The sequence below is a fragment of the Mirounga angustirostris genome, unplaced genomic scaffold, assembly GCF_029215605.1.
Source record: "Mirounga angustirostris isolate CCGP_5_RB_7025 unplaced genomic scaffold, mMirAng1.0.hap1 SCAF_16, whole genome shotgun sequence".
Classification (NCBI taxonomy): domain Eukaryota; kingdom Metazoa; phylum Chordata; class Mammalia; order Carnivora; family Phocidae; genus Mirounga; species Mirounga angustirostris.
Window position 1 is genome coordinate 13669859 of NW_026991724.1, and position 27734 is coordinate 13697592.

Consider the following 27734-nt stretch of genomic DNA (forward strand, 5'->3'; position numbering starts at 1 on the left):
CTCCCTGCTCCTTGGGAGCCTGCTTCTCCCTCTGCTTCTCTCTCTCTGTCTCTCATGAATAAATAAATAAAATCTTAAAACAAAACAAAACAAAACAAAACATTTCTTCATCAGGTTTGTTAGCCCTGAAGATTTTTGTTAGAGTGATAAAGCTCTCTTGCAAGGAAAGAAAACTTCCCCCGAACTTGCTTGAACAAAGACAACAAAACAAAAACAAAATTAAACATATTGCTTACTGGAACTCAAAAACCCAGCTGTACTTCTGGCTTCAGATATGGTTTAATGTAGTTGTTCAAACAGAAGCTTTGAGGGTGATTGCTCTTCAACTCTGATTTCTTTTTTGCTGTGCTTTCTCCTCAGCCTCCACAAGAATCTAAGAGTTCCTCTCAGCTTTAAGACTAAGGGGAAAAAGTAGAGTTAGTTCTTCCTATTAACTCTTGCCGAGTCCTGGGACTGTAATTGGACCATGTTGGGTAAACTACTGACATCTGAACCAACAGCTATGGCTTAGGGGAAGGAACATGCAGCTGAGCCAGGCCTGTGTCACACATCCTGCTCCTGAGTGGAAGATGAAATCCAAAGGGAAATTTAGTGTACTATTACCAGTAAAAGGGGGTGAAAAATTCTGGGAGGCCAAAATGACAAATGTCCAGGATGACAGGTTTCTCTCCGGGGTGAACATGCTCATGATGACCTAGCTTGGAAGAAGTCCTAAAGGTTTTTTCATACTTGACACACTCATAGGGTTTCTCTGCAGTATGGTTTCTTTGATGCTGAAGAAAATTTCTTTTGCTAGCGAAGACTTTACCACAGGCATCACATAAACAGGAAGATTCCTGAATATGGATCCTTAGATGCCTTTTTAATTGTTCCTGAGCACTAAAGGCTTTTCCACAATCTACACAGTCAAAGGGTTTCTCCTCACTGTGGACTCTCTGGTGCCGAGTTAGTTTTGTATGAAAATTGAAGGCCTGCCCACATATTTTACAAGAATAAGGCTTTTCCCCTGTGTGAATACGCTGATGTTGGCTAAGATGAGAAGTCCTTCCAAAGCTTTTGCCACACTCATTACATTCATAGGGTTTCTCTCCAGTGTGGATTTTCTGATGTCGAAGTAGTGGTGAATTACCAACAAAAGCTTTTCCACACTCATTACACTCATAAGGTTTCTCCCCAGTGTGGATTCTCTGATGTATGACAAACTCGGAACTACTGGTAAAACTATTTCCACACTCTCCACAGAGAAAGGGCCTGTCCCCACTGTGGATTCTCTGATGCCTGATCAGATTTGCATTATCATTAAAGGCTCTCCCACACTCTTCACATTGATAGGGCTTCTCTCCAGTGTGGATTCTCTGGTGCCGAATTAATGAAGAATTGCCATTAAAGGCTTTTCCACACTCATTACACTCAAAGGGTTTCTCCCCGGTGTGGATTCTCTGGTGTCTAACATAGTAAGAAAAATAACTGAAGCATTTCCCACACTCCTCACATCTGAAGGGTTTTCTTGCACAGTGGATTCTTGGAACCTTTCCTTTAATATTTTTCACTGTGGGGATTTCCTGGTGCTTTTCCAGTTCACAGGTTTCTAGAAAGTTGGCTCCCTGAACAACACTCTTCTGCAAACCATGTGACAATATCACATCTCTTTCTCCAGAAATTCCCTGTGTTGATGTGGACTCATTGCCAACGTTGGTCTCAGTATCTAATAAAAGAGAAAACACAAATGCCACCTGAGAATTATGCTAGAAACAAACAAAAAGCATCAAAAATTATAGGGTCTTTAGAGATTACTATTCCAACCTCCACATCGAACTGCTAGCAAGACCAGGCTACTAAAATTAAAGTGCCAAATATCACACAGAGAACAGTCAAGGAGAAACAGGGTATTGGTATACACAGCACACATCAGATTGCTTCCTAAGCTTTTCCAGACTCCGTATTTTTTGAATAACTTCTCTCTGGTACATTCTAGTATCTCTTGACCTTATCATATTCATAGGCCTACAAAATGCCAAAGGCACAGGCCCTAAGAGCAAGTGGTGACACTGGGGCTAGCAAGACTCAAGAGTCAGAAAGCACAACAGAACAGAGTCAGAATACAAATGTGATGAAGGAAAAAGGTTCTTTTAAAAAATTCATACCCAAAAATAAATAAAAAATCCATACCCTGTAAATAGCGCCAAAGCCTGGAGACACTAAGCATTAAAGGCACTAGGCTATGACAAGACAAGGGAGAGAAGAAAATCACACTCAGAGGGTCTTAAATACAGGACATCCCCCAAAGGTTGTTAACTGCAGGTCCACAGAGGACAATGAACTCCCTAAAATTGCTGGCAATTCCCGTCTTGTTATCAGACTCTCACAAAAGTCTGGATCTCAAGCACGCAGAGACTTTATTTGGAAAGGGAAGAATACAGTTTACCTAGATACACAAAGACTGCAGAGTAGTTCTCATTTCAGCCACCTGTAAAATGGCATTTGTATTCCAAGACTGTATGCCATTTTACCTCGTTAAAGTCATTCTACTTTTTAAAAAGATTTTATTTATATATTTATCAGAGAAAGAAAGCGTGCTCAAGTAGGGGGAGTGGCAGGCAGAGGGAGAAGCAGACTCCCTGCTGAGCAAGTAGCCCAATGCGGGGCTCAGTCCCAGGACCCCGGGATCATGACCTGAGCCGAAGGCAGACACTTAACTGACTCAGCCACCCAGGTGTCCCAAAGTCAATCTATTTTATATAAAATGTTGGACTAATTTTAACATTAATCTCAGGTATCTGGGACTCATCTAATCAAGTTCGTCCTTCAAGTGTGTGTTAAATGAGTAAGAGCCCTTGGAGAAAGGCAGTGGAAGAGGAGACACTGGAGACTGAAGTAAACAGGGTGCTCAGTTATAAAACCAGGACTGGGCAATCAATGACCAAAATACTCTATTTTCCTGCTGCCCCATAATCTGCCATCATCTAGATCAGGATCCCCACAGCAGTTCTTCCAAGCCATCACCTTCCTAGGTCTCTAGCCATTACCCCCACCTTCCTGCTGAAAGAACAAAGCTGCCCAGATGCAGTGCCCTCAACGTCTTTCCCTTCCATTTCTACACCCACTCATTACGAGCCATCTGCTCCCTCTCAAGTCTCACACTTCCCAATCACCCCTGATGCCATCTCCTCCCTCCCCCTGCTACACTGCTCTACCAGCTGTGTCATCCCTCCTCTTCATCACCAACCTCCTTCTGCAGATTCTCAAATCCACTTGGGCTTAACCATCATCCCTTCACATCCAACTTTTTCTTTCTTTCTTTTTTCAAAGATTTTATTTATTTGACAGAGAGAGACACAGTGAGAGAGGGAACACAAGCAGGGGGAGTGGGAGAGAGAGAAGCAGGCTTCCCGCAGAGCAGGGAGCCTGGTGTGAGACTCGATCCCAGGACCCTGGGACCATGACCTGAGCCGAAGGCAGGTGCTCAACGACTGAGCCACCCAGGCGCCCCCCAACTTTTTCTTATAGTAGTGTTTTTCAAACTGCTTACCCATTAGTTGTGAAATGGACATAGTATGTAACTATCAGACAATTTTTAAAATGAAACACACTAGCCTAACCTAGAACAGAATTCACATACATTGCAATGCCAAGGTAAATTTTGTCTCTTGAAACTCCAGTCTCAAAGTACATAATGCATATACAGGGTGAAGCTCATAATAAAAGAGTTGGTACGGTTGCATTTCATTTCTAAACTTACCAAAATTAACTTATCTAAAGTGCTGCCTATAATCTCAGGAAACAAACTGAGGGTTGCTGGAGTGGTGGGGGGTGGGAGGGATGGGGTGGCTGGTGATGGACACTGGGGAGGGTATGTGCTACGGTGAGCTCTGTGAATTGTGTAAGACTGTTGAATCACAGACCTGTACCCCTGAAACAAATAATACATTATATGTTAATAAAAAAATAAAAAATAAAGTGCTGCCTCAATTTCCTCATCTCCCATTTACTCCTTCTCTACAAAGTATCTACCCTGAAACTCCTACCCTTGGCTTCAGGTCCATGTTCCCTCTTGGGGACGCTCCTCTGTCTACTTTCTCCTCCCTATCTCAATAAAATTAAATATCCCTTAATATTTAAGATTCAGCTCTTTTTGTTCTCTGGGTGTCATTTTAATTAAAACTCTGGCAGAGTACACTTGCATCTACTCCTATAGACCTGACATTTATCTCAGACTCTACACCTGCCTTCTCTGTGGCCTGCTCTGGCCATCCAATTATACATATAAAGGAAACTCAGACTCTGTGCTCAGATCTGAATTCACATGAATTTAAAAAGTTTCTTTTATGTCATGACTTCCCAGTGTTATCTGACTCAATTCTCCTCTTTGATGGCCAAGTTTTGATAAGATCTGGTCAATGTTAGCTCCACATGCTCTTTCCTCTTTATTGTTTGCACTGCCACTATCCCCTTTCCAATTTACTCACTCAAAAGTTAACACTTGACATGTAGTAAGGGTTTTTAACAAGATTCTATACCTTCAATTTCCTTCAGGCCAATCCACAGCAAATACTATGTTAATATTTCACAAATACAACCAAATATGGGCCTATGTCACTAGAGGCAAGGTCACAGTGGCAGGGGTCACTGCTCCTGCTCCTTGTTTGCTTTTACCTGCTCTTTCACTTCTGGTTCCCAAGCCCCAAGTTCATTAGGATAGAGCCCTCAGGTCCACCACCAACTCTGAATTCTAGATTTTCCATACAAGGCTGGGTGGGTAAGACACACCAACTACATTCATCTACACCACTGGCTGAGTAAAGGGGGTCAGGATATACTGTAGACTCTGCCAGCCCCAGATTCTAGGAAGTCTTATTTAGCCTTCGAGTCCTAAGCTTCACGCTCCCCCACTGCTTACTAGAAAAGACAAATACTTGTAGGTGCTCCAGAAATATCCATTTTAAAATATGCTCCCCAAGTGACTGTCCCTGAACATTAAACTGCTAAATTCTTCCCAACAATTTACTGGATCCTCTACTCCTTTTCTTAGGCCAGAGACTACCTTTTTTTTCACATGGGATCCATTGTCATAAGTCAAATTTGGAACATACAGCCTGCTACTGAAGAAGCTTACTTAAGCTCCTAAATGGGAATTTCTCCAACTTCTCCTTCTGCTGTGCTCCCATAGCCCAATACCTATATGCCAAGAACAGCACTTAACACATTTTTTTTTAAAGTTCTTTACATCTGTCTCCATAGCATGTATCCTCCAGAGCTTCTTAAACAAAGCTTGGCACACGGCAAGTGCTGAAAACCACCTGTGAACAAATCCATCCTGTCCTAAGGAGGACCACTGAGATAGGAAAGGCCAAAACTCAGAAAGGAGTAATGGATTCAAAAATTACATGAAATTTACTAAGGGGAACTTGTTATCTTAATAAGAGTTAAAATTAATGGAAAAGGTTTCATATTTTACTTACTAGGAGAAATCATCCATTTTATTTAAATCCTTCCCACCATGGTTCATTTTAAAATACACTGCTCTATAAAGCTCCATAGTTGCCAGTTCTAAACCTTCCTCCTTACCTTTACAGATGTCTTTGGTCCTCTCTGCAGATGGGTTATCCTGTGCCTCCAAGCCCCAAGGCAAATTCCCTCCCTCCAGAAGTGAGATCAGGGCAGGTTTGGGAACTGGGTATCCTGAAAATGGGGAGAAAATGGCACCTTTCAGCTGTGGGTCTGCTGTGTCAAAAGAAGGAAAACCCCAAGAGCCTCCATAAGAGTAAGATCCACAGAAGAAGGCTCAGGATTGGGGAAAGCCAAGATTTGATCAAGAAACTGAGCATCTGTGATCCCTTCCTACTTAAGAGTAGGTAAGTTAGTGAGATCCTACAAGATATATGCAAACACAGGGAATGGGTCACACCCTTCCCTAGACAAGAACTTACCTCTGGCAATGGAAAGTATGTATTCTTTACTGTGTAGAGTCCCTTGGAGGATGGGATGTACTCTTACCAGGGGACAATTCCATACACTGCTACCAAACTGACTCAGTATCTCTCCCTACCCAGCAACCTTTGAAGTGGGTCATTTGGTTTCAGCCCTGGAGCCACAGAGTGGAAGATACTAGAGACAATCCCTCCCTCTCTACACTGCACACCCAGCCTATTAGGAGAGAACAAGGAAGGAAACAGGAAAGCACAGATCTGAGTCCCAGGAGGAAAGCAGCCTTACCAAGGGATGTCAAGTTCCCATAATTCTCCAGCATAACACTTCTGTACAGGGCCTTCTGTGCAGGAGAAAGACCAGCCCATTCTGTCCTGGTAAAGTAGACAGCCACATCCTTAAAGGTCACCAACTCCTAAAACAAAAGGTTCCTGCTGCCCCAGAGCCAACTTTCTGACTCAGGGACAGAGTGCAGGGCATAGGGAACAGTATGAGGGAGGGGTCCTAATAGGGATGGCTAATGAGAAAAAATGAAGAAACTGGATGTTAGAACATTAAATGACTATTTTTACAACCAAAAATCTGAAACTTCTCTAACAGAAGAGCTTCCATTAAGACATGAAATGTACTATTCTAAAACATGGTAACATTTCAAAAACCTTGGAAAATCTCCCATTAATTAAACTTCCTAAAGCAAATTCCTTGGTTTTATAAATACTTTTTTTTTTTTTTTTAAGATTTTATTTATTTATTTGACAGAGAGAGACACAGCCAGAGAAGGAACACAAGCAGGGGGAGTGGGAGAGGGAGAAGCAGGCTTCCCGCAGAGCAGGGAGCCCGATGCGGGGCTTGATCCCAGGACCCTGGGATCAGGACCTGAGCCAAAGGCAGACGCTTAATGACTGAGCCACCCAGGCGCCCCTTATAAATACTTTTAATCTTTTGTTGTTACATCTACAAATGGACATTAGCTTCAATCGGTCTACACACTCACTCACAGGTAGCATGTCAGGACCTACCTAATCCCTCTTCGCTGCCTCAGTGCCCAGGTAATCCATTTGTACCCCACAAGTGCTCATTCTGCCCCAAACCTCAAGCCCACCTTAACAAGAAGAGCATCATGGTTTGCTCTAATGAGCCTGTCTCATCCAACCCCATCTGTGCTTGAAAAGCTATACTGCAAAAAAAAAAAAAAAAAAAAGCTATACTGCCTGTATTCAAGAACGTCTAGCAGAGAGCTTAGTGGAAGAGACAGCAGGCAGGAGTGGACTTGTTGGACAAGTGGAAGAGATAGCAGGCAGGAGTTGGACTTGGTTCCTCTCTAGAAGTGGTATGAAGGGAGAATGAGTCAACAACTGCTCAGCAGTCTGGAAACTGAGTGGTGAGGACTGTGATATGGTGGTACCAGTGACTCACCAATACTTACAGAAGATCAGAAGAGGGTGGAAGCTATAGGGAAGACACTGCATCAACTAAAGTCAGGAAGAGGGACCTTCCAGATGTCAGAAACCCAGGATTGGGACTTGGGATACAGTTCATGGATGCTAAGTTATTGGATAAATAAGTCCCAGGAAGAGGAAATGGTAATCAATACCTAGCAACTCCCCAGTCAAAAAGTGAGCTACAACTCAAGAAATCAATTTCCCAGTCCCACAAATGTAAGGTACCTAATGTTCACTTAACAGATGAAGTCCATCAAAATACAGAGTTCAAGTGATTAGCTCAAGTCCACAGAGGCCTGATGGGATCCCTAAATTCAGGTGTCCTGTCCTAGTGCAGATTTTCCCCGTCATAGTCTGCTGGTGCCTCACCTTAGCCAGCAGCACTGACCTTAAGGGTGATGTATTTTCCCTGATTATGAAACCCAAACTTCTTTGAGAGGACAAAGGCTAGAGGCCCCCTTTTCTTGTATTCCTTCTACTGGCCCTCTGCCCCCACCTCCCAAGAACCTTGCAACCTCACTGATCTCGATCACCCCCACCAAACACCAGATATTTCTACCACCAACCCGAGTCCCTCATTCTCAGAGATCCCTCCATGGGAGTCCCTACTGAACCTGGGGGCTCTTCAGTTCAGCAGAGATCCTTGGAGAACAGGAGACTGTACTTCTGATTCCCCGGACACTCTCTCCAGCCATGTCTGCAGGGCTTCTGGCTGCTTAGCCCCTCACCATCAGCTTTCTCCCCAACATCCAGTCCTACTGGAGAGAATCAAGAGATGCCTTCCTGCTGCTTTGGTTCTAAGAGTCTTTCCAGAATTATCCCTCTCATGCCCCATTTCCTTCAAATTAGATCTCTGAAGGCTAACCTTAGGGAATCACAGCTCACCTGGTGCCAGGCGTTCAGGGACATGGCTGCCATCACCTGGGCTCCCTCTCAGTGAAGGGCAGGGGCTGAGGGAAGAAGCAAAGAGAACCATGAGTGAGCCTGGCCCAAAGGCTCTCCTTTAAACCAACAAACCTATGGCCAATAACAATACTGCCATCATTTACCCAATGCCCACTGGATAAGTGGCATATATTTCTTTCAACCCACACCATACAATGAAGTTTGAATTCAGAAGAAACAGATTTTGAAAGGGTAAGTAACTTGCCCTCGGGCACCAGAGCCTGTACCACCATCAAACCATGCTTCCTGTCCTGGGTAAGATGTAAGTACAGGGAGAATAGGAGTACACAAAGAGCAAAACAAGCAAAAACAAAATCAAAACCTAACAAGAGGAAACCCAGACCTTTATTTTTAAACATAAACTTTGGGGCCCCTCGGTGGCTCAGTCGGTTAAGCGTCTGACTCTTGATTTCAGCTCAGGTCATGATCTAGGGGTCATGGGAGCCAGTCCCACGTTGGGTTCCCCCCTCAGTGCGGAGTCTGCTTGTCCCTTCCCTCTGCTCCTCCCCCTGCTCGTGCTCTTACACTGTCAAATAAGTAAATAAATAAATAAATAAATAAATAAAATAACTTTTACTGAGAAACCTAAAAAGTTAAAAAAAAAAATGTTCTCAGATGTAAAATAGATAAAATACATATCCCTTCATTCAGGCTCCACTTTAATCCTCTTAATTTTCTTTTTCCCAAATGAGAAAACAAGGCTATGAGAATAATTTTCTTTACCAAGGTCACAAGGAGGTGGATGAACTTGGATTCCAACCAGATGTGCCTGATTCCAAAGACACGTTTTCAGTTAACTACACTAGATCACTTCCAATTATAATCCCAAAAGGACCTCTTTTATAACATTCTGAGGTTAATATGGAATAGTCACCAAGGAAATTCAGAAAAAGAATCACAGAGTAAGTCTTCCTTTTCTTAGACCTTGGGGCCGGCATCTTTTTGTTAACCACTCCATTCTAGAACCCAGTGATGACCAAAACTGATTAGCAAAGGACCCTGAAAGGCCACCTCAACTTGCCCAAATGCTGGGTTATTACTTTAATTATATCATCCCCTACACTTTGTGCTAAGCAGTCATATTCTGCCAAAAAGCCAGCATCTTCCCTAACCTCACTGCATGCTGTAATTTCCTGCTAGCCTCATCTTGTGCCACCCTCCTCCTTTGTTTAGCCACTCTGGCCTTCCTTCAGTTCCCTCTACTATACTAACTCAGGGCCTTTGTACCTGCTGTTGCCTCTGTATGAACTACTCTTCTCCAACTTTAGGACCTTTGTAACTGCTACTGTCTTACAATACTCTCCAGCAGCCTGACCCTTCTTCACCTAGGTAGTACTAGATCATCCTTCAGATCATCCTCTACAAACCAAGTCGGCTTCCCATGTTAAACACTACACTCATACTGTGTTCACTTTACTGTATACCACGTCTCCCAGTTTGAGATCACACATTTGCATTAATTTGTGCTTTCTACACTCAACATTTATGTATACTTCATTCATTCCAGGCCAAGTGTGAGATGCAATGGAGAGAGGAAAAACGGATGCGACCTTCTGTCACGGAGCTCTGTCTAAAGGAAAGACACACACTAATCAAAGAGTCTCATAAGTAACTTCAAGATAACAATTGTGATTAGTGCCGGGGGAATCTATCCTAGATGGGAAGACTTAGGGATAGGAACTAACTAGGTTAAAAATGCATGTTCTGGAGGCGAAAAGCCAAGAAGGCTGTAGCACAGCCGAGGAGAGCGTGCTGCAAAACGAGGCTGTGGAAGTTGCAGAAGATGAAGCCATGCAGGGACCTGTGCACACGTTAAAGAGTTGGTCTTCGCCCAAAAGCAAGAGGCCGCAGCTACTGGGTTACAAGCAGGTAGGGTGAACCCATCAGGTTCGATTACTACGTGACTTTCCCATTAAACTGAAAGCTCCCTGAGGGCGGGGCCCACGCTCGGCTCCTTTACAGCCGCGTCCCGGGAACCTGGAGCAGGGGCTGCCATGCAGCTGCTAGGTAAGTAGAGGCGGGCCCAACGGGCAGGGCTCTGCAGCTGTGTCGGGCACACAGGGCGTCTCCTTTCCGTCCACAGCTCCTCGCTGTGGGCCGCCGCGGGCTGAGGCGAGCAAAGGCACCCGAGGGAGGACGGAACCGGCCCGCAGGCAGCCTCCGCCTCCCTCCACCGCTGCTTCAGGGCCGCAGGAGGGGCGAAGGGTGCGCCCCTAAGAGAGACGACCTGGCCACAAAGCCCACCACTCACCTCAGAAAGGCGCAATGTGCGGCGTGACCGGAAGCGCGTCACCGCGCAGGCCGCGTAGCCCCAGCCGCACGTGCTTCCTCTCTAGGACGCCAGAGCGCGCCGCTCGGTGGTCCCCTGGCTTTGAGCCCCAGGGGGGCGGGCGAGGCTTCTTAACCTGCGGTCCTCGCAGACCTTGAATGGCAGGGAAAGTTGACTGTTTTCGCTGATCTCTAACCGAAATTTAGCATTTCCTTCAATTATGTGTTGGCAACAAACCGCAGTACTATCAGCAGTACCTGTGACTTTGTCACCAATTGAAATCACAGATATTTTCATACCACATCACAGCTGATGCAGGTATCTCAAAATACAAGCTATTCTCATCCCTAATTTGAAGTTATCATCGTTGTTATGAGGGCTCACCTTTAGATCATGTCATTTCATTTCACCACAGTGATAAAGACACGTATATTAATGTATCACAGATTTATTTTTTTAAGCCACTTAACTGTATTTTAATATAAATAGTTTCAGAGTGGTCCACAGATGTCATCACAATGCCAAAGAGGTCGTTAGGCAAAAAAAAAAAAAAAAAAAAAGTCCTCCTTAGGGGTAAAGATCCAGTCACAGTAAGAAAGACCAGGATTGCGAAGGGATATTACTTTAGAACTATTTAGGAAGTGAAAACAGTGGAGATTTTTAAAAAGTTTGAATAACAGATATGAGGAGACGGAGCAATCTATTCTAGCCATAAAGTTTGGGTGACCTGATAGATGAAGGGGTCATTAACCAAGATTCAATTACTTCAGGAACTCAGGAAAAGAAGTTGGTTTCAGGCAGGAAGATTACAGAATTTGGTTTTAGAAATACTGAATACACACACACACACTTGCTTTATTAAAATGTAATTCATATCCCATACAATGCATCCATCTATAGTACAGAACTTAGTAGTTTTTGGTACATTCAAAGAATTGCACAACCATCACCACAATTTTAGAACATTTTCATCCCCAAAAAGAAACCTCGTAACTATCAGCACTAGCACTCACTTTCCATCTTCCCTGTGATAGGCAGAATAATGTTCCTCTCAAAGATGTCTGGAACTTGTATGTTGGCTTACATAATAAAGAAACATTAAGTCTGCAGATGGAATTAAGTTGCTTATCGGTTGATTTGAAAATAAGATTATCTTGGATTATCTAGATGGGCCCAATGTAATCATAAGACTCCTTAAAAGTGGAAGAGGTCATTGGAAGAGAGAACCACAGAGGTGACAGTTTGAGAGAAACTTGTCCCAACATCACTGGCTTTGAAGCTGGAGGGAAAGAGCCACGAATCAAGAAAAGTGGCCTCTAGAAACTGGAAAAGGCAAGAAAATAAAGTCTTTCCTTAGCCAACACTTTGAATTTAGCCCAGTGAAACCCATTTTGGACTTCTGACTTCTAGAACTATAAGATAAATTAATAAATAAATAGAATAAATGTGGGTTGTTTCAAGTCACTGTTCACTGGTAATTTGTTACAGCAGGAACAGAAAATTAATACAACCCAATGTAAAGCTTTCCTCCATTCCCAGACAACTCCTGATTTACTTTCTGACTCTACAGACTTGCCTATTCTCGGTATTTACATCATATAATGTCCATTAAATCTGGACATGAAACAAAGTCTTTATTGTTGGTAATTTTATTAGTCTTCAGAATAATGGAAACCTATGTGTTTGTTCAGTGGCAAGACTTGGGAAGAGCTTGATTTTTTTGCTTGGGGGAGGGGGTTGCTATACTTTTAATCTACACAAACTCTCAACAACAAAAAAAAGACTACCCCAATGAGAAGAAATGTCTCAATTATCTCTGGTAAATGAGCACTCCACGCAGAGAAGCAGTGTGATTTGAGTTGTATTTTGAAGTGCTTTAGACAAACTACATACTGCGCCATCTTTCAACCCTGGCCATGAGCATTAGCAGATGCCTCCTACCAAGGCTTGAACTTAGGTGCCCTGTTTCTCCATGATATTTTATTGATTTTTATGCAAGTCTTTTTTTAATTCAAATCATTTAGTAAATATAGCAAGATTATTGTCACAGGTGAATGGCAGGTGAACAATTACTGTCACAGGTGACTTACAGGTGAGAATTAGAACTTAAATCACAAAATATTTAGGTATAAATCTAACAAAATATGTCCAATGCATGCTGAAAACTACAAAATAATGACAAATGAAAGAATACCTAATAAACAGAGAGATACAGTGTTCATTGACTGAAAAACAAATTTGTTAAGATGTCACATCTCCCCAATTGATCTATACATTTAAAGCAATCCAATCAAAATCCCAGCAAGACCTTTTGTAGAAGTCAACAAGATGATTCAACTGTATGTCAACAATACAATAAAGCTTAAAAAAAAAAAAAAAAAAAAGGGCAGTGGAGACAGGAGGGCAATACTGTGTAATGGTTTGCACATGGGCTCCGAAGTCAGACCACTCGGGTCTGAGTCTCTGCTCTTCCACTTATTAGCTGTATCTTTGGGCAACCTATTTAACCTGTTTTTCAATTTCCTAGGTGAAACAAGGTAACAGTATCTACTTCAAAGGCTGCTGGGAGGATCCAGTTAACGGGGATTACCTAACATAGGAAAGCACACACAATGTTACTGGCTATTAGTGTTTATTAAAGAACAGCTATAACAAATAAAAGGCTAATATTCTTTGGAGAGGCAACAACTGAAACAAACAAACCTTGACTCAAGTGACTTCAACCATTTCTTTGCCTGAATCACTTTTGGTGCGTCTGCACAATTTTAAGTCCATTACTAAAAGATGACCTCCCAGTGTCCTCCCCACTGGGCGGATTGCTGTCAAATAAGGAGATGATAAAGCTGTCTTCTCAGGGCAAGATTTCAGGCAGCAGGTTAAGTCTGGAATTGAGAATGTCACGACAAGTAGATGACAATACAGGGAGGCATGGGACATAACAAGGCACAAACTAACATGCATGCAAAGAAGAGGATTTGCTCTTTATTTTTACAAAAATATACCTTTAGGGTCTCTCTAGATCAGTGGAGACAATTTTTATTTTCATGACTGGGGTCAGGCAGAGTGTTACAAATAGTATGTAGTGGTAGATGTCAGTGGGTAAGCTAAACATCCTACAATGCACAGGACAGCACCAACAAAAAATTATCAGGTCCCAAATATTGATAGTGTCAAGTTTGAGAAACCCTGCTTTAGATGGATAACAAAGGCCATTTCCTCAGTTATTAGAGTCCCCTAACCAAATCAAAGGTCATGGCAGCCATGCTATTCTAGGCATTATAAGGACAAATGTCAAGCCTTTGCATGCAAATATATGAGTAATAAAAAATCTTCATATAGATTTTGTCAACCAACAAATTTAGGAATGCCAAGGAACATATATTGAAAATACATATTTTTTAAATAAGATAGTCTGGGTAAAAGGCAGGGCTAATGATTTGTAAATGTCAGTAAGAAATTATAAATTACCAACATTGGTTCAAGAATAGACAGTGTAATTGGATCAATATCATAGAAGGAACTGATAAAGTAATCAAAGATCTCTTGTCCTCTACACTACCCCCAACAAAAGCGACTGGCCCAGCCAGCATTATTAGGTGGACTTTTTTCCAAATTTCCGAGGAACAGATAATTGCTAGGCTTTTGAAACTTCTCTAAAGTACAGAAAAAGAACAGCCTCCTAGCTATTTCTAGCAATCTCATATAACTCAGTTCCCAAATCTTGACAAAGATGGAAAAAAATTATAGGACAATCACACATATGAATGTAGATGACAATATCCTAAAATATTAACAAATACTATCCAGCAAGATATAAAGAAATGTGTACTACCAAATCCAACTAAGATTATGAGAATATAAATATGACTAAATATTATGAAAAGAATAGTATAATTAACTATAGATAGGTCAAAAAGGAAGCATTCTGTAAGATCTAAAATAAGATGAAAAATTCAGCATCCACTCCTGTCAGAAACTGAGTAGGAAGTAAACAAGGCTTTCCATTTAATACATGCATCTTCCCTACAGAATATTCACTGATAGAAATTTAGTTTTATAGTTAACTTGAAGGGACACCTGGCTGGCTCAGTCGGTAGAACATGTGACTCCTGATCTCAGGTCATGAGTTTGAGTCCTACATTGGGCATGGAGCCTACTTAAGAACAAAACAAAGAAAAGCACCTATAGTAACTTGAAATTTTCATTACAGTGCTTAAATTGCTTTAACTTCCATCCATTTGGGATACCTGGCTTAACTGAGGGTTAATGGCTTTCCCACATTCAAACTACTTGAGTGTTTGCCTCTGTGCAAACCATCAGAATCACAGCTACAGTGTTTCCAACATATCACACATATGAAAAGTTTCTTTATACCATGGACTCAGTGATGCCAAATCAAGTTTATGTTAACTCTGAAGGCTTTGAAACATGTGAGACACTGAAATGGCTCAGTATCACCAAGGAAAGAAAACCCAACTCAAAACTACTTAAGCAAAAAATTGAAATTTATTGATTCATGTCACTGAAAAACCCAGACGTAGATTTGGTTCTCTTCATTTCTCTCTTACCTGCAGGGCTGGCCTCTTCTCACCCTTCATGATGGCTCAAGGCTAACATCCGAGTCCAGCAGAATAAGTCCAACAAAACCAGGGTAGGTTTTGCCCCTGACTGGATGAACCTGGTCACCTGCACCCATCACTGTGGCCGGGTGAAGGAACAGTATTGACGGGCTAGACTAGGCCACAAGTTCCACCCTTGCACCTATCTACCACATCAACTGGTGAGTGAGGGCTAAGTGGCCTTCCAAAAAAGCAGGGCAGGAACTACCATGAAAAGGGGGTAAAAAATGTTGGGAAGCCAAAGGAACCGAGGTCCAGGACAGGCCTCTCTCTAGGGTGAGCACATGCATGATGATGTAGCTGGGAGGAAGTCCTAAAGGTTTTCCCACACTTGAGACACTCATATGGTTTCTTTCTGCTGTGGATTCTCTGATGCCGACTTAATGTTGACTTAACACCGAAAGCTTTTCCACACTCATTACACTCATATGGTTTCTCCCCAGTGTGGATTCTCTGGTGTATAACCAACTCAGAACTACTGGGGAAGCCATTTCCATACTCCGTGCAGAGATAGGGCCTGTCCCCACTGTGGATTCTCTGATGCCTGATCAGATTTGCACTATTATTAAAGGCTCACCCACATTCCTCACACTGGTAGGGTTTCTCTCCAGTGTGGATTCTCTAGTGCCGAATTAATGAAGAATTGCCATTAAAGGATTTCCCACACTCCTCACATGGGGTAGGGTTTCTCCCCGGTGTGGATTCTCTAGTGTCTAACATAGTAAGAAAAAAAGCTGAAGCATCTCCCACATTCCTCACATCTGAAGGGTTTCCTTGCACAGAGGATTCTCTCATCCTTTCTTTTAATATTTTTCACTGTGGGGATTTCCTGGTGTTTCTCCAGTTCACATGTTTCTGGAAAGTCACTTTCCTGAGAAACACTCTGCGGCAGCCCATGTGATATCATCACATCTCTTTCTTCAGAAATTCCCTGAGTTGATGTGGACTCACTGTCAATGTTGGTCTCAGCATCTGACATGAGAAATGGAAGACACATGCCACCTGAGAATTATACTGGAAACAATAGAGCACTAAAGTATAGAGCCTCCAGAGATTACTATTCCAAACTCCATGTAGCCTGCCAGAAATATAAACCTATTAAACCGGAAGAGCCAAATATAACAGAGGCAGAAAATAGTAGCTGTGGAATAGGAAATGAGATTTTGAATCCAGGTCATTACACTTCCCAACAAAAAAGACTGCTTCTTATGCTTCTCCAGACCTGTATGTCCCCAATAACTTGTGACTTCATAGTACTTAAATGCTTGAAAATGCTCTGGAGGAAACAGCACAGAATCTGGAGCAAGAGGCAACACCTGGTGGGCTACAAGAGTTGAGCACATGCCATCTGTTAGAAATGGCTGAGTATGTGCTGTTGTGCGACTCAAAACGTGTCTGCTCAACCTCTTAGGAAGAGGAGAACACAGTTTTCTTTAAGGCCCAGGAGACTGCACAGTGCTCTCCTTTGCATACTGAGGAACAGGAAAGCCTCAGGTGAGAAAAAGATAACAGGAACAGGCTGTCTAGTGGCATTTGTATTTCCAAAGATTGGAGGACATTGTCATTAAGTTTTTTGAAATTCAACCCATTTTTTTCTAAAACCGAGTTAAATTTCATATTCAAGTGTTGATCTTTATCAATTTGTACTCTTCTTAATTAAACATTTGTGGTTAAAAGCAGATATTAGCATTTTTATGCCATGTGCAAAATAACATTATATGCAGAATGCCTGTTTATCCTCTGGGTTTGGTTTTTTTTTTTTTTTTTTTTACAAATTAGCTGCCCTTGATCTTAAACCACTAGAACATAAGCTCCACAAAAGCAAAGGCTTTGTTTTCTTTCTTGCTGTATCCTAGGTGTCTTGAACAATTCCTGACACACAGTAGATACTAAATAAATGTGATAAAATAAATGACTGAATAATTATTTGTTGTCTGTATAAATAGGCATACAGGGGTGCCTGGGTGGCTCAGTCAGTTAAGCATCCCACTCTTGATTTCAGCTCAGATCATGATCTCAGGATCATGAGATGGAGCCCTGAGTCAGGCTCCACACTGGGCGTGGAGCCTGCTTAAGATCCTCTCTCTCTCCCTCTCCCTCTTGGTCCTCTGCGCTCCCCCACCCCACTCACCCCCTCTCAGAAAAAAAAAAAAAAAGGCATACAACTTATGTACTACAATAATAAAATTATTATGACCTGAAAGTTAACTGGATCCATGTTATAACATAATGGCTGATAAGTTCTGTTTTAATAGGGAGTGGGGGTGATCTACCCAGTTCTCTGCACATGCCTATGTGCATGTGAATTTGGAGGAGCGGGCTTCTGCAGAAGGGAAACAGGAGCAAGGAGATAGCTGAAACTGTGAACAAACAGGGAAATAACAATCTGAAAAACAGTGACCAGAACAATGTGGAACCTGGAAGTCAATTCTCATGTATCTTTTCCCTTGCTGTTTGGCAGAAAGCAAGTGTCACACAATCCAGATTAGAATAATAGATGACAGAGAAACCCCCTCCTTCCCTGATACCCTAGAACCCTATCATTTGAACTTATCAGCTTCCCCAGAGTACTTTCAAGCAATCACCACTTTCCCTAAACCTCCAACTGGCCCCTCACTTAACCCTCCCGTCAGTATCACCTCTTCCTCGCTGGGAAAACCAAGACTGCCTCAAAGGTGCTCCTCAACCTCCTCACTATCCACCCCCACAGGGTGGCACCCATCTCCCACATTCCCTTCAGGGCTCCCCCTCTCTCACCTGGATCCCAGCTCTGCCCACTCCTCTAACGGAGCTCATCAGGTACATCCTCTCCCTGCCCCCCTTTCACCTTTTCTCACTTTAGCTACTCAGGTCCACCTGAGGGTAATTACCTTTCCTAGACTAGCTTTTTTTTTTTCCAACTGTTTGAGAACCACTAGTAGATCATGAAATAAATGTGGCAGGTTGCAAGAAGAAACTTTTTAAGAAGTGAAAGACATCAGACTAGATTTGAATAGAGAATTAATAGAGAATACCAGGTGTCAGAGCAAACAGGAAAGGTAAGCTCTAAATCTGAAACTCTGGCTTCAGTTATTTGTAAAAGGATATATACTAGGTTGTGACTTAAGTTGTATTTCTTACTGTAGGTTACAGTAAAAAAATGTCTGCAGAACACTGCCTTAAAGCTACTGTTTACAGTCTTCCTTTCATTCCTAAACCTCACAAAAGAAGGTAAGTGTTTCCCTAACATGTTCATATCCCACTTACCTCACGGGCTTCTACTCCATTGCCCACCAGCTTTCTTGGAAATCTTCCCACCCTTAGCTTCAATCTCACTCTTTTCTCTACTTCCTCCTCCCTCTCTCTTCAACCCTAAAAAATCTTTAAGATCCTCTTCCCCATCTCCTTCTCTATTTAGGGACATTTCAGCTACATGGAGTCCTTTATATAGAGCAAGGTATCTCAATCTCAGCACTACTGACATTCACAGCCAGATAATTCTGTTGTGCGGGGTTGTCCTGTGCAATGGAGGATATTTAGCACCATTCTTGATACAGTATCAGCCCCTTCCCCAGTCTGCACAAACAAAAATGTCTCCAGACATTACCAAATGTCCCCTGGGGACAAAGGTGGCTGGCCCCTGGTAAGAACCACTGATATGGAGGACTCCCACATATACAGGGTGATCATAAAGTCTGGAAGTAGATGTATTTTTTAATAGATTGAAGATGTCTTTGACACCATTATGTAGGCCTGCCTAGGTTTCCAGACTTTGGCACCCTGTATAATCCCAGCCTTGACCTTGTCCCAACATCAGAGTTGCATTCTCAAGAGACTGCTATGCCCAGGGAGCTGTATGTTTCAGAGAAACTCAAACTTCATGGGTTAAGTCTACTGTCCTTGTCACCATAAAAGCTATTTTTATATCAAGACTCTTTTATGTTTACCGCTAAGCTTTATCATTGCTACCTGACACCTCTACGATCCTGTCTATCCCTGCATCACCCTGTCCCTACCCTTGTGCAGGCCTCCGAAGTTATTAACAGCAATACAGCAACAATGTAACAAGGTTTTATGCCTTACTTTCCCTCACAGTCCAATCAAATTACATACATGTCCAGTTGACAGTTCTGAAACATAGTAATCACGGGCTCACGCCATACGGCACTGGTGGCAAGGTCACTGTGGCAGGGGTCCCCGCTCCTGCTCCACGTTCTTTTGCCAGCTCCCTCATCTCCTATTCCCACGCAGTAAGTTCCCTAGGACAGAAGTCTTCGGGTCTGCCTTAACCTCTGTGTCCTAGGCTTTCTATACACACCAATGATGCGTATGTATGGTTGGCTAAGTAAGAGGGCTTAAGGATATGCTCTGTAGTAGAGCAGGGCTGTTCAAAAGAAATACAATGTGAGCCATAAACACAAGCTACATATGTAATTTTGTTTTTATGGGAGCCACATTAAAAAAGTAAAAAGAAAAATGGTAAAATTAGTTTTAATAATATATTCTATTTAACCCAGTAAATCTAAAATATTATCATTTCAACATGAAGTCAACATAAAAATCATAAATGAGATCATTTACACTATTTTTTTTTACTAAGTCTTCAAAATCTGGTATTTTATACTTATAGGACATTTCAATTTGAATTAGCCCCCCTTCAACTGCAAGAGTTTAATAAGCACACACAGCTAGTGGCCACCATGTTAACGGCACAGAAGTAGACAAAAGGAAGTCCTGCTTAGGCTTTCAGTCCTAAGCCTAGGTTCCTGAACACTTCCTTAAAAAGATAAAACAGTGCATGCTCACAGGTGGGCCCCAGAAATGTCCATTTTAAAATACACTCCCCAGGTAATTCTCCTGCACATCAAACCATGAAGCTCTTCACAATTATATGGTGACATACATGATCAAGGTGTAGTGATACCTCATTGTAGTTTTAAATTGCATTTCCCTAATGGCTAATGATGTCAAGCATCTTTTCATTTGTGTGTTCCCTTTGGTGAAATGGCTGTTCATACCTTTCACACATTTCCTAACTGGGTTGTTTTGTTTTTGTTGCTGAGTTTTGAGTTGTTTGTATATTCCAGATACTAGTCCTTTTCCAGATATTATATTATGCCAGGAATTATACTGGATCTTTTATTATTCCTTTCCTCCAGCCAGATTATCTTCCCCCCACCCCATCTGCAATGTTCTTATCTGCTGAATGCAGAACATGTGGCCTGCCACTGAAGGAGTGTCACCTGATATTATTCTAAGTGGAAATTCCTCTAACTCCTCCTGCTGGGTCCCACAGCCTGCTGCGTATATACCAACAGTATACCAACAGCACTTAACACATTCTCTCTTTTTTAGCTCTCTAACCCTGTCTCCATAATTAGTATCCTCCAGAGCCTCTCAAACAAAGAAACGCCATTTTAGCACACAGCAAGTGCTCAAAAACTGGCAAACCATGCATCTAACAAAGGACTATCGTTGATGGTTCTAAACCTGCCTCACCCACCTTTAGAGACATCCCTGGTATTCCCTGCAGGTAGATCGTCCTGTGGCTCCAGGCCCCAAGGCAAATCCCCTCCTTCCAGAAGTGAGGTCAGGGCAAGTCTGCAAACTGGGTATCCTGAAAAGGAGGCAGAAAATGGCAATGGACGGGAGTCTCATGTTAGTGTTTTTGAGGCACCACATAACCCCGTGTCTGCAGTCAGAGAAGGAAACCCCAAAGCGGCTCAGTAAGGATAAGGCCCATAGAAGTGGGCTGGAAAGTGGGAAAGCCCAAGGAGATTTTTGATCAAGAGGAAACTGAGCATTTGTGACCTCTTCGTAAAAAATCACAGTTTGTCAGTGAAATGCTGTGAGACACGTGCAAGCACAGAAAAGCAATGAGGGAAGTCTTTCTTAGACCACCGGGACAGTTGAAGGTACTACCTTCAACAGAAGATACTTCTTTCCCATAGTGCCTTGCACAGAACTCCTATGGTGGGAAGTGTTCTCACCAGAGAATGGCCAAACCCACATTAGACCCAAACTAACCTCAGACTTCTCCCTCCATCCCTGCCTGATATCTTCTGGGCCTGAGGGTTTAGGAGTTTTTGCCCCTGTAAATATGTAAAAGGTTAGGACATTCACGCCACAATCTACCCTACCCTTGTCCTATGAATCTGAGTCCCAAAGGCAAAATGGCCTTACCCAGGGAAGTCAAGTTCCCATAATTTGTCAGCATCACCTCCCTGTACAGGGCTCTCTGTGCAGGAGAAAGCCCAGACCATTATGTCCGGGTGAAGTAGACAGCCACGTCCTCGAAGGTCACCACCTCCTAAAACAACAGGTTCCTGCCGCCCCAGAGCCAATCCTCTGGCTCAGAGCCAGAGTGTGGAGCACAGGGGACAGTGTGAGGTTCTGAGGGACAGTCCCATGATGGCTGGGAAATGAAGAGTAAAAGGACAAGGCCCTGCGTGCTAATGAATGACCACACCTACAACAAGCAACTCTGAGACCCCTTCACTGTCAGAGCAGCTTCTAATTACACATGAGACTTACTATTACAAGAGGCAATGTCACATTATAGAAAACTGGAACCAAGAAAATCTTTCACAAATTCACCTCCCTGAAGTAAACCCTCTTCATTTTTGTACATGCCCTTCTGGTCTTTCAGACACTCTATGAACAGATGACTGGCCTCCGACTGTACTTCTCATGGGTGACATGCCAGGGATGTCCCTGCTGCCTGTCCTCACTTTACTGATCAGAGTCCAGCCTATCCATCCTGCTCCCTGCACTTACACTGAGCCCTGTTCTATGTCCACATCTGCCTGCCCTACCCCAATCCTCACAGCTACCTACTGTGAACAGTCATGGTTTGTCCAAACAGGCCCCATTCCCTGCAGCCCTCACCTGACACAGACCCTGTTGTGCCACCCACCCCTCCACCCTCAACAAAAGGGGGTTACGCTGCCTCTGCTTAAGCCCGGCCAGCAGAAAGAACTCTGGAGATGGAAGAGCCTCCTTAACTCCAGGCAGTCTTCCTACGACAAAGTGTTTCTTGATTCTAACGCTGCTCGGTGGCTCTCTGGCTGTCTCTCTTTATACCTCTCAGATAAACTACCCTCTGCCAACCAAACCGCCTGCCAGCCCAAACTCTTCCTTCCCAGACAGCACAATGATGTGGTCCTTCTTGTCTTTTTGGTGTCCTCCGCGTGTGGACATGATCCTCACTCCAAGGTCTCATGTGGTCCTGGAATCAGTCACATGCCTGCCTCAGATGCCCAGTGACCCACACGCCAGTTATGTTTCTGATATGTCCAATTCTGAACCTGTCACCCTCCCTTATATGGCTGCTTCTAATCCTGCTCAATATAAGAAGAAACAAATGGTAAGTGCTCACATCTGATGCTGGTCATTATTTTGATTCCCTGTCTCAGCCAGTAGCACCACTTTTAGCCTGGTCTCCTTGGACGGGAACCTAGGAATCATTCTCAACTATCCCCTAGTCACTGCTTAGCTCTGGCAAGCAATCAGTAATCAAATCCTGCCAGTTCTATCTCCTAAATATTTCTTGGATCTGACTCCTATGCAACATCATTAGTCACCATATAACTCAAGTCCTCAGCAACTGTCCTTTGGACCATGGCAATGGTCCCTAATTCCAGGTTTATCCTCCAAGTCCACCTCTGTCCAGCACATAGAAAGATCTTTATAAAATGCCAATCTGGGGGCGCCTGGGTGGCTCAGTTGGTTGAGCGACTGCCTTCGGCTCAGGTCATGATCCTGGAGTCCCAGGATCGAGTCCCGCATCGGACTCCCTGCTCAGTGGGGAGTCTGCTTCTCCCTCTGATCCTCCCCCTCTCGTGTTCTCTGTCTCCCATTCTCTCTCTCAGATAAATAAATAAAAAAAAATCTTTAAAAAAAAAATTCAAAAATGCCAATCTGACCTCAACTCTGTGAGCTAATGCACTTAGATGGATCACCATACCACAACAAACTCCAAATTCAAGAACCTGAGCCTGAGTCTTAAAAGCAAAAATGTTAGATGACAGGATGGTCCAAGACTGGAGACAAAGGAAATTGCTGAGAGGCTTTGCTGACAATATCCAGGAAAGGGACGATAAAATCAGGAAAGCCAGGGGCGTCTGGGTGGCTTAGTCAGTTAAGCATCTGACTTCAGCTCAGGTCATGTCTCAGGGTCCTGGGTTCGAGCCCTGCATCGGGCTCCCTGCTCAGCAGGCCATCTGTTTGTCTCTCTCCCTCTCCTTCTGCCCCTCCCCCGACTCGTGCTTTCTCTCTCTGTCTCTCTCTCTCTCAAATAAATAAATAAAATCTTAAAAAGAAAATCAGGAAAGCCATACAAAGAAGGGACAAATGGGTGCTGAGACAGGAATAACAGAGCTTGGATTGAATGAACAAGGTAACAAAGGAGAGTGAAGAATCAGTAATGACTAAAAATCTAAAAACAGTGACCAGGGATGGTGGCATGGGGATACTAACAATTGGCAGGAAGTGCAGAAGGAGTGGGAGGTGTGAGGGGTACAATGAACTGTGTCTCTCTGATGTGTCGAGATTAGGCTTCCAGGCAAGGCCATACTAATGGAAAGGAACCCAGACAATGGATGATCTGGGACTGGTACTTGGGATAAGATCATGGATGACAAGATGTGACATAGAGAAGCCTGAAGACAGTCCATCAAGTAGCACTCAACAACCCAGCACACTGCAGAGCTGAAAGGCATCTGGCAGCATCTTTCTCCTAACGTGGAATGAGTAGCATTGTTGCCATCTGACAGACGAGGTCAGCTGAGGCACAGAAAGTTTAGGTGACTAGCTCAGTCACAATGCCCCTGAGGGCTGATAGGGATCTCCTGTGAAATTAAATTTCCTGTCACCTAGTACCACATTTCATATTGCCGCATGCTGCTTCCCTCAACCAGAAGTACTGAGTCTTGAGACAGACATTCATGTGCCCTTCCTGAACCAATTCTTTCCTCACTGATCCAGAGCCCCCAACTATGCTCTCTTTTTGGAGGACAAATTGTATATGCCCCCTTTTTCTTTTCTTCCTCCTACCATCCCTCTGGTCCCACCTCCCAAGAATCTTGCCACCTTGTTGATCTGGAACACTCCTACCGAACACTGGATACGTCCACCACCAGCCTGAGTCCCTTATCTCATGGATCCCTCTGTGGGGGTCCCTACTGAACCTGGGGGCTCTCCAGCTCAGCAGAGATCCTCAGAGTGCAGGAGGCTTTACTTCGATTCCTCACTCTCTCCAGCCACTGCTTCCTGGGCTCTGGAGTCTCTGGCTGCTCAATCTGTCATCGTCAGCTCTTTCCCATCATCCAGTCCCACTGTGGGGATGAAGCAGGGCCTTCCTGCTGCTTTGGTTCTAACACTTTTGCCCGAATCACTCCTCTTATTTCCCATTCCTTCAAATAAGATTTCTTGAAGGATCTGAGGGAATCACAGCTCACCTGGTAACAGGCATTCAGGGCCATGGCTGCCATCACCTGGGCTCCCTCATAATGAAGGGCAGGGGCTGAGGGAAGAAGCAAAGAGAACCAAGAGTCAGTGACTTTCCTTTAAACATGCAAACCTGTATTAGCTGCTAATATTAACTGACATTCACTCTAGGCTTGCAATGTGCCAGCTTCAGAACTCAGACTTTACATTCATTATAATACTAGCAGATATGTAAAATTATTGTCCTCATTTTACCAAAACAAGGAAATGAGACTTAGAAAGTTTAAGTAATTATTTTAGGCCACAAGAGCTGTATTCATAACCACTAGGTAGTGCTATCTTTCCTAGGTAAAACAATACATCAGGACAAAAATATAAATAAACAAAAGCAAAACAAACCAAACATTAAAAAAAGAACCCAGGGAACCTACATGAGAAACTGGCAAGAGTAGTTGCTTCTGGTGCAGGAAGACTGGGAAATTGGAATCTGGGACAGAAGAAAGACTTTCTTTTCACTCTATGCCTTTTGAACTGTTCAAATTTTTAGCATGTACCTTAATACCTTTTAAAATATAACAGCTTGTTTAAAAATTTAAAAAAGAACCCATGAATAAACTTAATAAGAAACATAACAAATTTATGTAAAGAAAATTATATAAAATATTATTGACATAAATGAAAAGGCAAAACATGTTCTGGATTGACACAATCAATATTAAACTTTTTGTAAATGCTGACTTTCCTCCGAACTAATCTACAAATTTAGTAATAACTTCCTTTTATGAAGAGCTTGTACATGCTCAGCATCATGCTAAAATGCTTTATACACATCTTCTCATTTATCCCTCACAACATTCCTTTAAAAGAGATTTAGGTTTTGGGTTCCCCCCCGCAAACAGATGAATAAACAGAAGCTAAGAGATTAAGAGACTTCACCAAGTTCACACAAAGAACAGACGGTCAAACCTGGATTTTAAGCCAAACTTGGATTGCATGCCAAGTTTGCCAGATTCCAAGAGCCATACTTGTAAGCAGCTAACCAATATTACTTTCAAGCAAATTATGAATAGAATTTATTTAGAAATCTGATAAAGTGATTCCAAAGTTGATACAGAAGAAAAGTCAAAATAGCCACTAAAATTTAAATAAAAAGGGAAAATAGGAAAGAAAAACTTGCAATACCAGATGCTAAATGTATAATGAATAAAGTAGACTGGTACAAGAACATACTGCTAGAACAATAAAACAGAATCTAAGACCCAGAAAAGACTAAAGCATAAAAGTAAATCAGAAAGATGGCATTCCAAATCAGTGAGGAAAAGGGATGGATTATTCAATGAACAACACTGGGAAAACTGGTTAACTACTGAAGAAAAAAATGTGTAATTAAATTATCTCTTACCATACACTGAAATAATTCCATATGCACTAAAATTCTGAGTGTGAAAAACAAAACCAAAGAAAATAAAGGTGAGTAAGTCTATATCCCAGGGTGCAGAGACGTCTAGGATGAGCAGTTCCAGCACAGTGGTGGGGTCACAAGCCAAATGACAAAGAAACAAAGAGAAAACTCTTAAAATGACAAATTAAACTACTTTAAAACTTCTGGCTTAAATGACTAAGGAAAACTCAAAAGCAAACTAGGAAATTAACTCTACAACATATGCAAAAAACATTAATAGCCCAGGACCTTAGAAAACCAGTAAGAAAAAGTCGAACATCCTAGAAAATATCACTAATAGGCAATTCACTTTTAAGTGGCCAGTAAACACACAAAAAGCTGTTTACCCTTTACTGTATAAAGATGGCAAATTAAAACAATAAAATGTAATTTTCCTATCTATGCAATTGGTAACTTAAAAAAAAAAAGATAATGCTTTATACTGGAGAAAATATAGGAGACCAGTATCTGCTGGTAGGAATGTAAATTGTTCCATCATTTCCTCAAGACAAATACCTACTTAAGAATATTCCTATCTATAAGTATAAAATACCAAATTCAGTTGTGTGTGATTTGCTCACATTTAGAAAATTATTAGTAGTGGTTACCTCTGGAGAATGGACCTTAGGGTCCAAATAGAGAGGGAGATTTCTTTTTTACTATACCATCTTAAGTAATCCTTTTTCTTTTCTTTTTTTTTTTTTTTAAAGATTTTATTTATTTATTTGAGAGAGAGAATGAGATAGAGCATGAGAGGGGAGGGTCAGAGGGAGAAGCAGACTCCCTGCCGAGCAGGGAGCCCGATACCGGACTCGATCCCAGGACTCCAGGATCATGACCTGAGCCGAAGGCAGTCGCCCAACCGAGCCACCCAGGCGCCCTTAAGTAATCCTTTTTCTTACCACATGCCTGTAGTACTGTTAAAATTTGCTTAGGTAGTTAAATTTTAAAACCAATTTTTAAAAATTCCAACTTGAGGAATTTATCTGAGATGTGTCCAAAGATGTGTCTGCTCATAAGCATTCATCACAGTTATTTCTAATATGAAAAAGATGCAAACTTAAATATCCAACAATGTCAGAAAAATGTCAGAAAAAAAAAGAGTAGCCATTAAAAATCATGCTGTAGGATATTTCACAACACAGGAAAACATTCAAATGCCGTGAGAAAATTTCATATTTCACTCTTCAATTGTGTAAAAATCATGTGTTACTTACAAATATCTACAAAACCCCACTCAACGGATATAAATTTTTTTTTTTTAAAGATTTTATTTATTTATATGAGAGAGCGAGAGCAGGAACGACAAGCAGGGGGAATGGGAGAGGGAGAAGCAGGCCTCCCGCCGAGCAAGGAGCCCGATGCGGGGCTCGATTCCAGGACCCCGGGATCATGACCTGAGCCGAAGGCAGGCGCTTAACGACTGAGCCACCCAGGCACCCCTGGATATAAATTTTAAAACAGTATCCCTGAAAGGTAGGTAGTCTTATTGATGATTTTTTTTTTCTTTGTGACATTTTAATTATTTCCCCAATTTGCTTACTAGAAATATACTACTACTTTTCGAATTAAAAGAATTGTCATTACGCAAGTATTAAATGGCTGATTGGGTCCCAACTCCGTCCTAGCACCTACTTCCCCTGCCTCTAATAGCCTTTCCCAACTTG

The 27734-nt window shown here is 42.5% G+C and overlaps 1 protein-coding gene and 1 pseudogene across 2 annotated transcripts; both read right to left on the bottom strand.

Moving 5' to 3' along the window:
* LOC123855291 (zinc finger protein 19) lies at positions 1 to 24659 on the bottom strand. Of its 2 annotated transcripts, none has more exons than XM_064581066.1 (6): positions 24638 to 24659; positions 20683 to 20796; positions 8253 to 8317; positions 6214 to 6340; positions 5566 to 5679; positions 1 to 1705 (listed from the first exon to the last, which is right to left on the bottom strand). In XM_064581066.1, the coding sequence occupies exons 3-6, from the start codon at positions 8283 to 8285 to the stop codon at positions 600 to 602; spliced, it is 1380 nt and encodes a 459-aa protein (XP_064437136.1). In that variant the 5' UTR covers positions 8286 to 8317; positions 20683 to 20796; positions 24638 to 24659; the 3' UTR covers positions 1 to 599. The 2 variants fall into 2 exon arrangements, with proteins under 2 accessions (XP_064437136.1, XP_045746754.1); XM_045890798.3 differs by lacking the exon at positions 24638 to 24659 and adding an exon at positions 10564 to 10734 and having other exon boundaries at positions 20683 to 20799.
* Positions 13990 to 27734, bottom strand: part of LOC123855992 (zinc finger protein 19-like) — a 25052-nt pseudogene continuing 11307 nt past the window's right edge.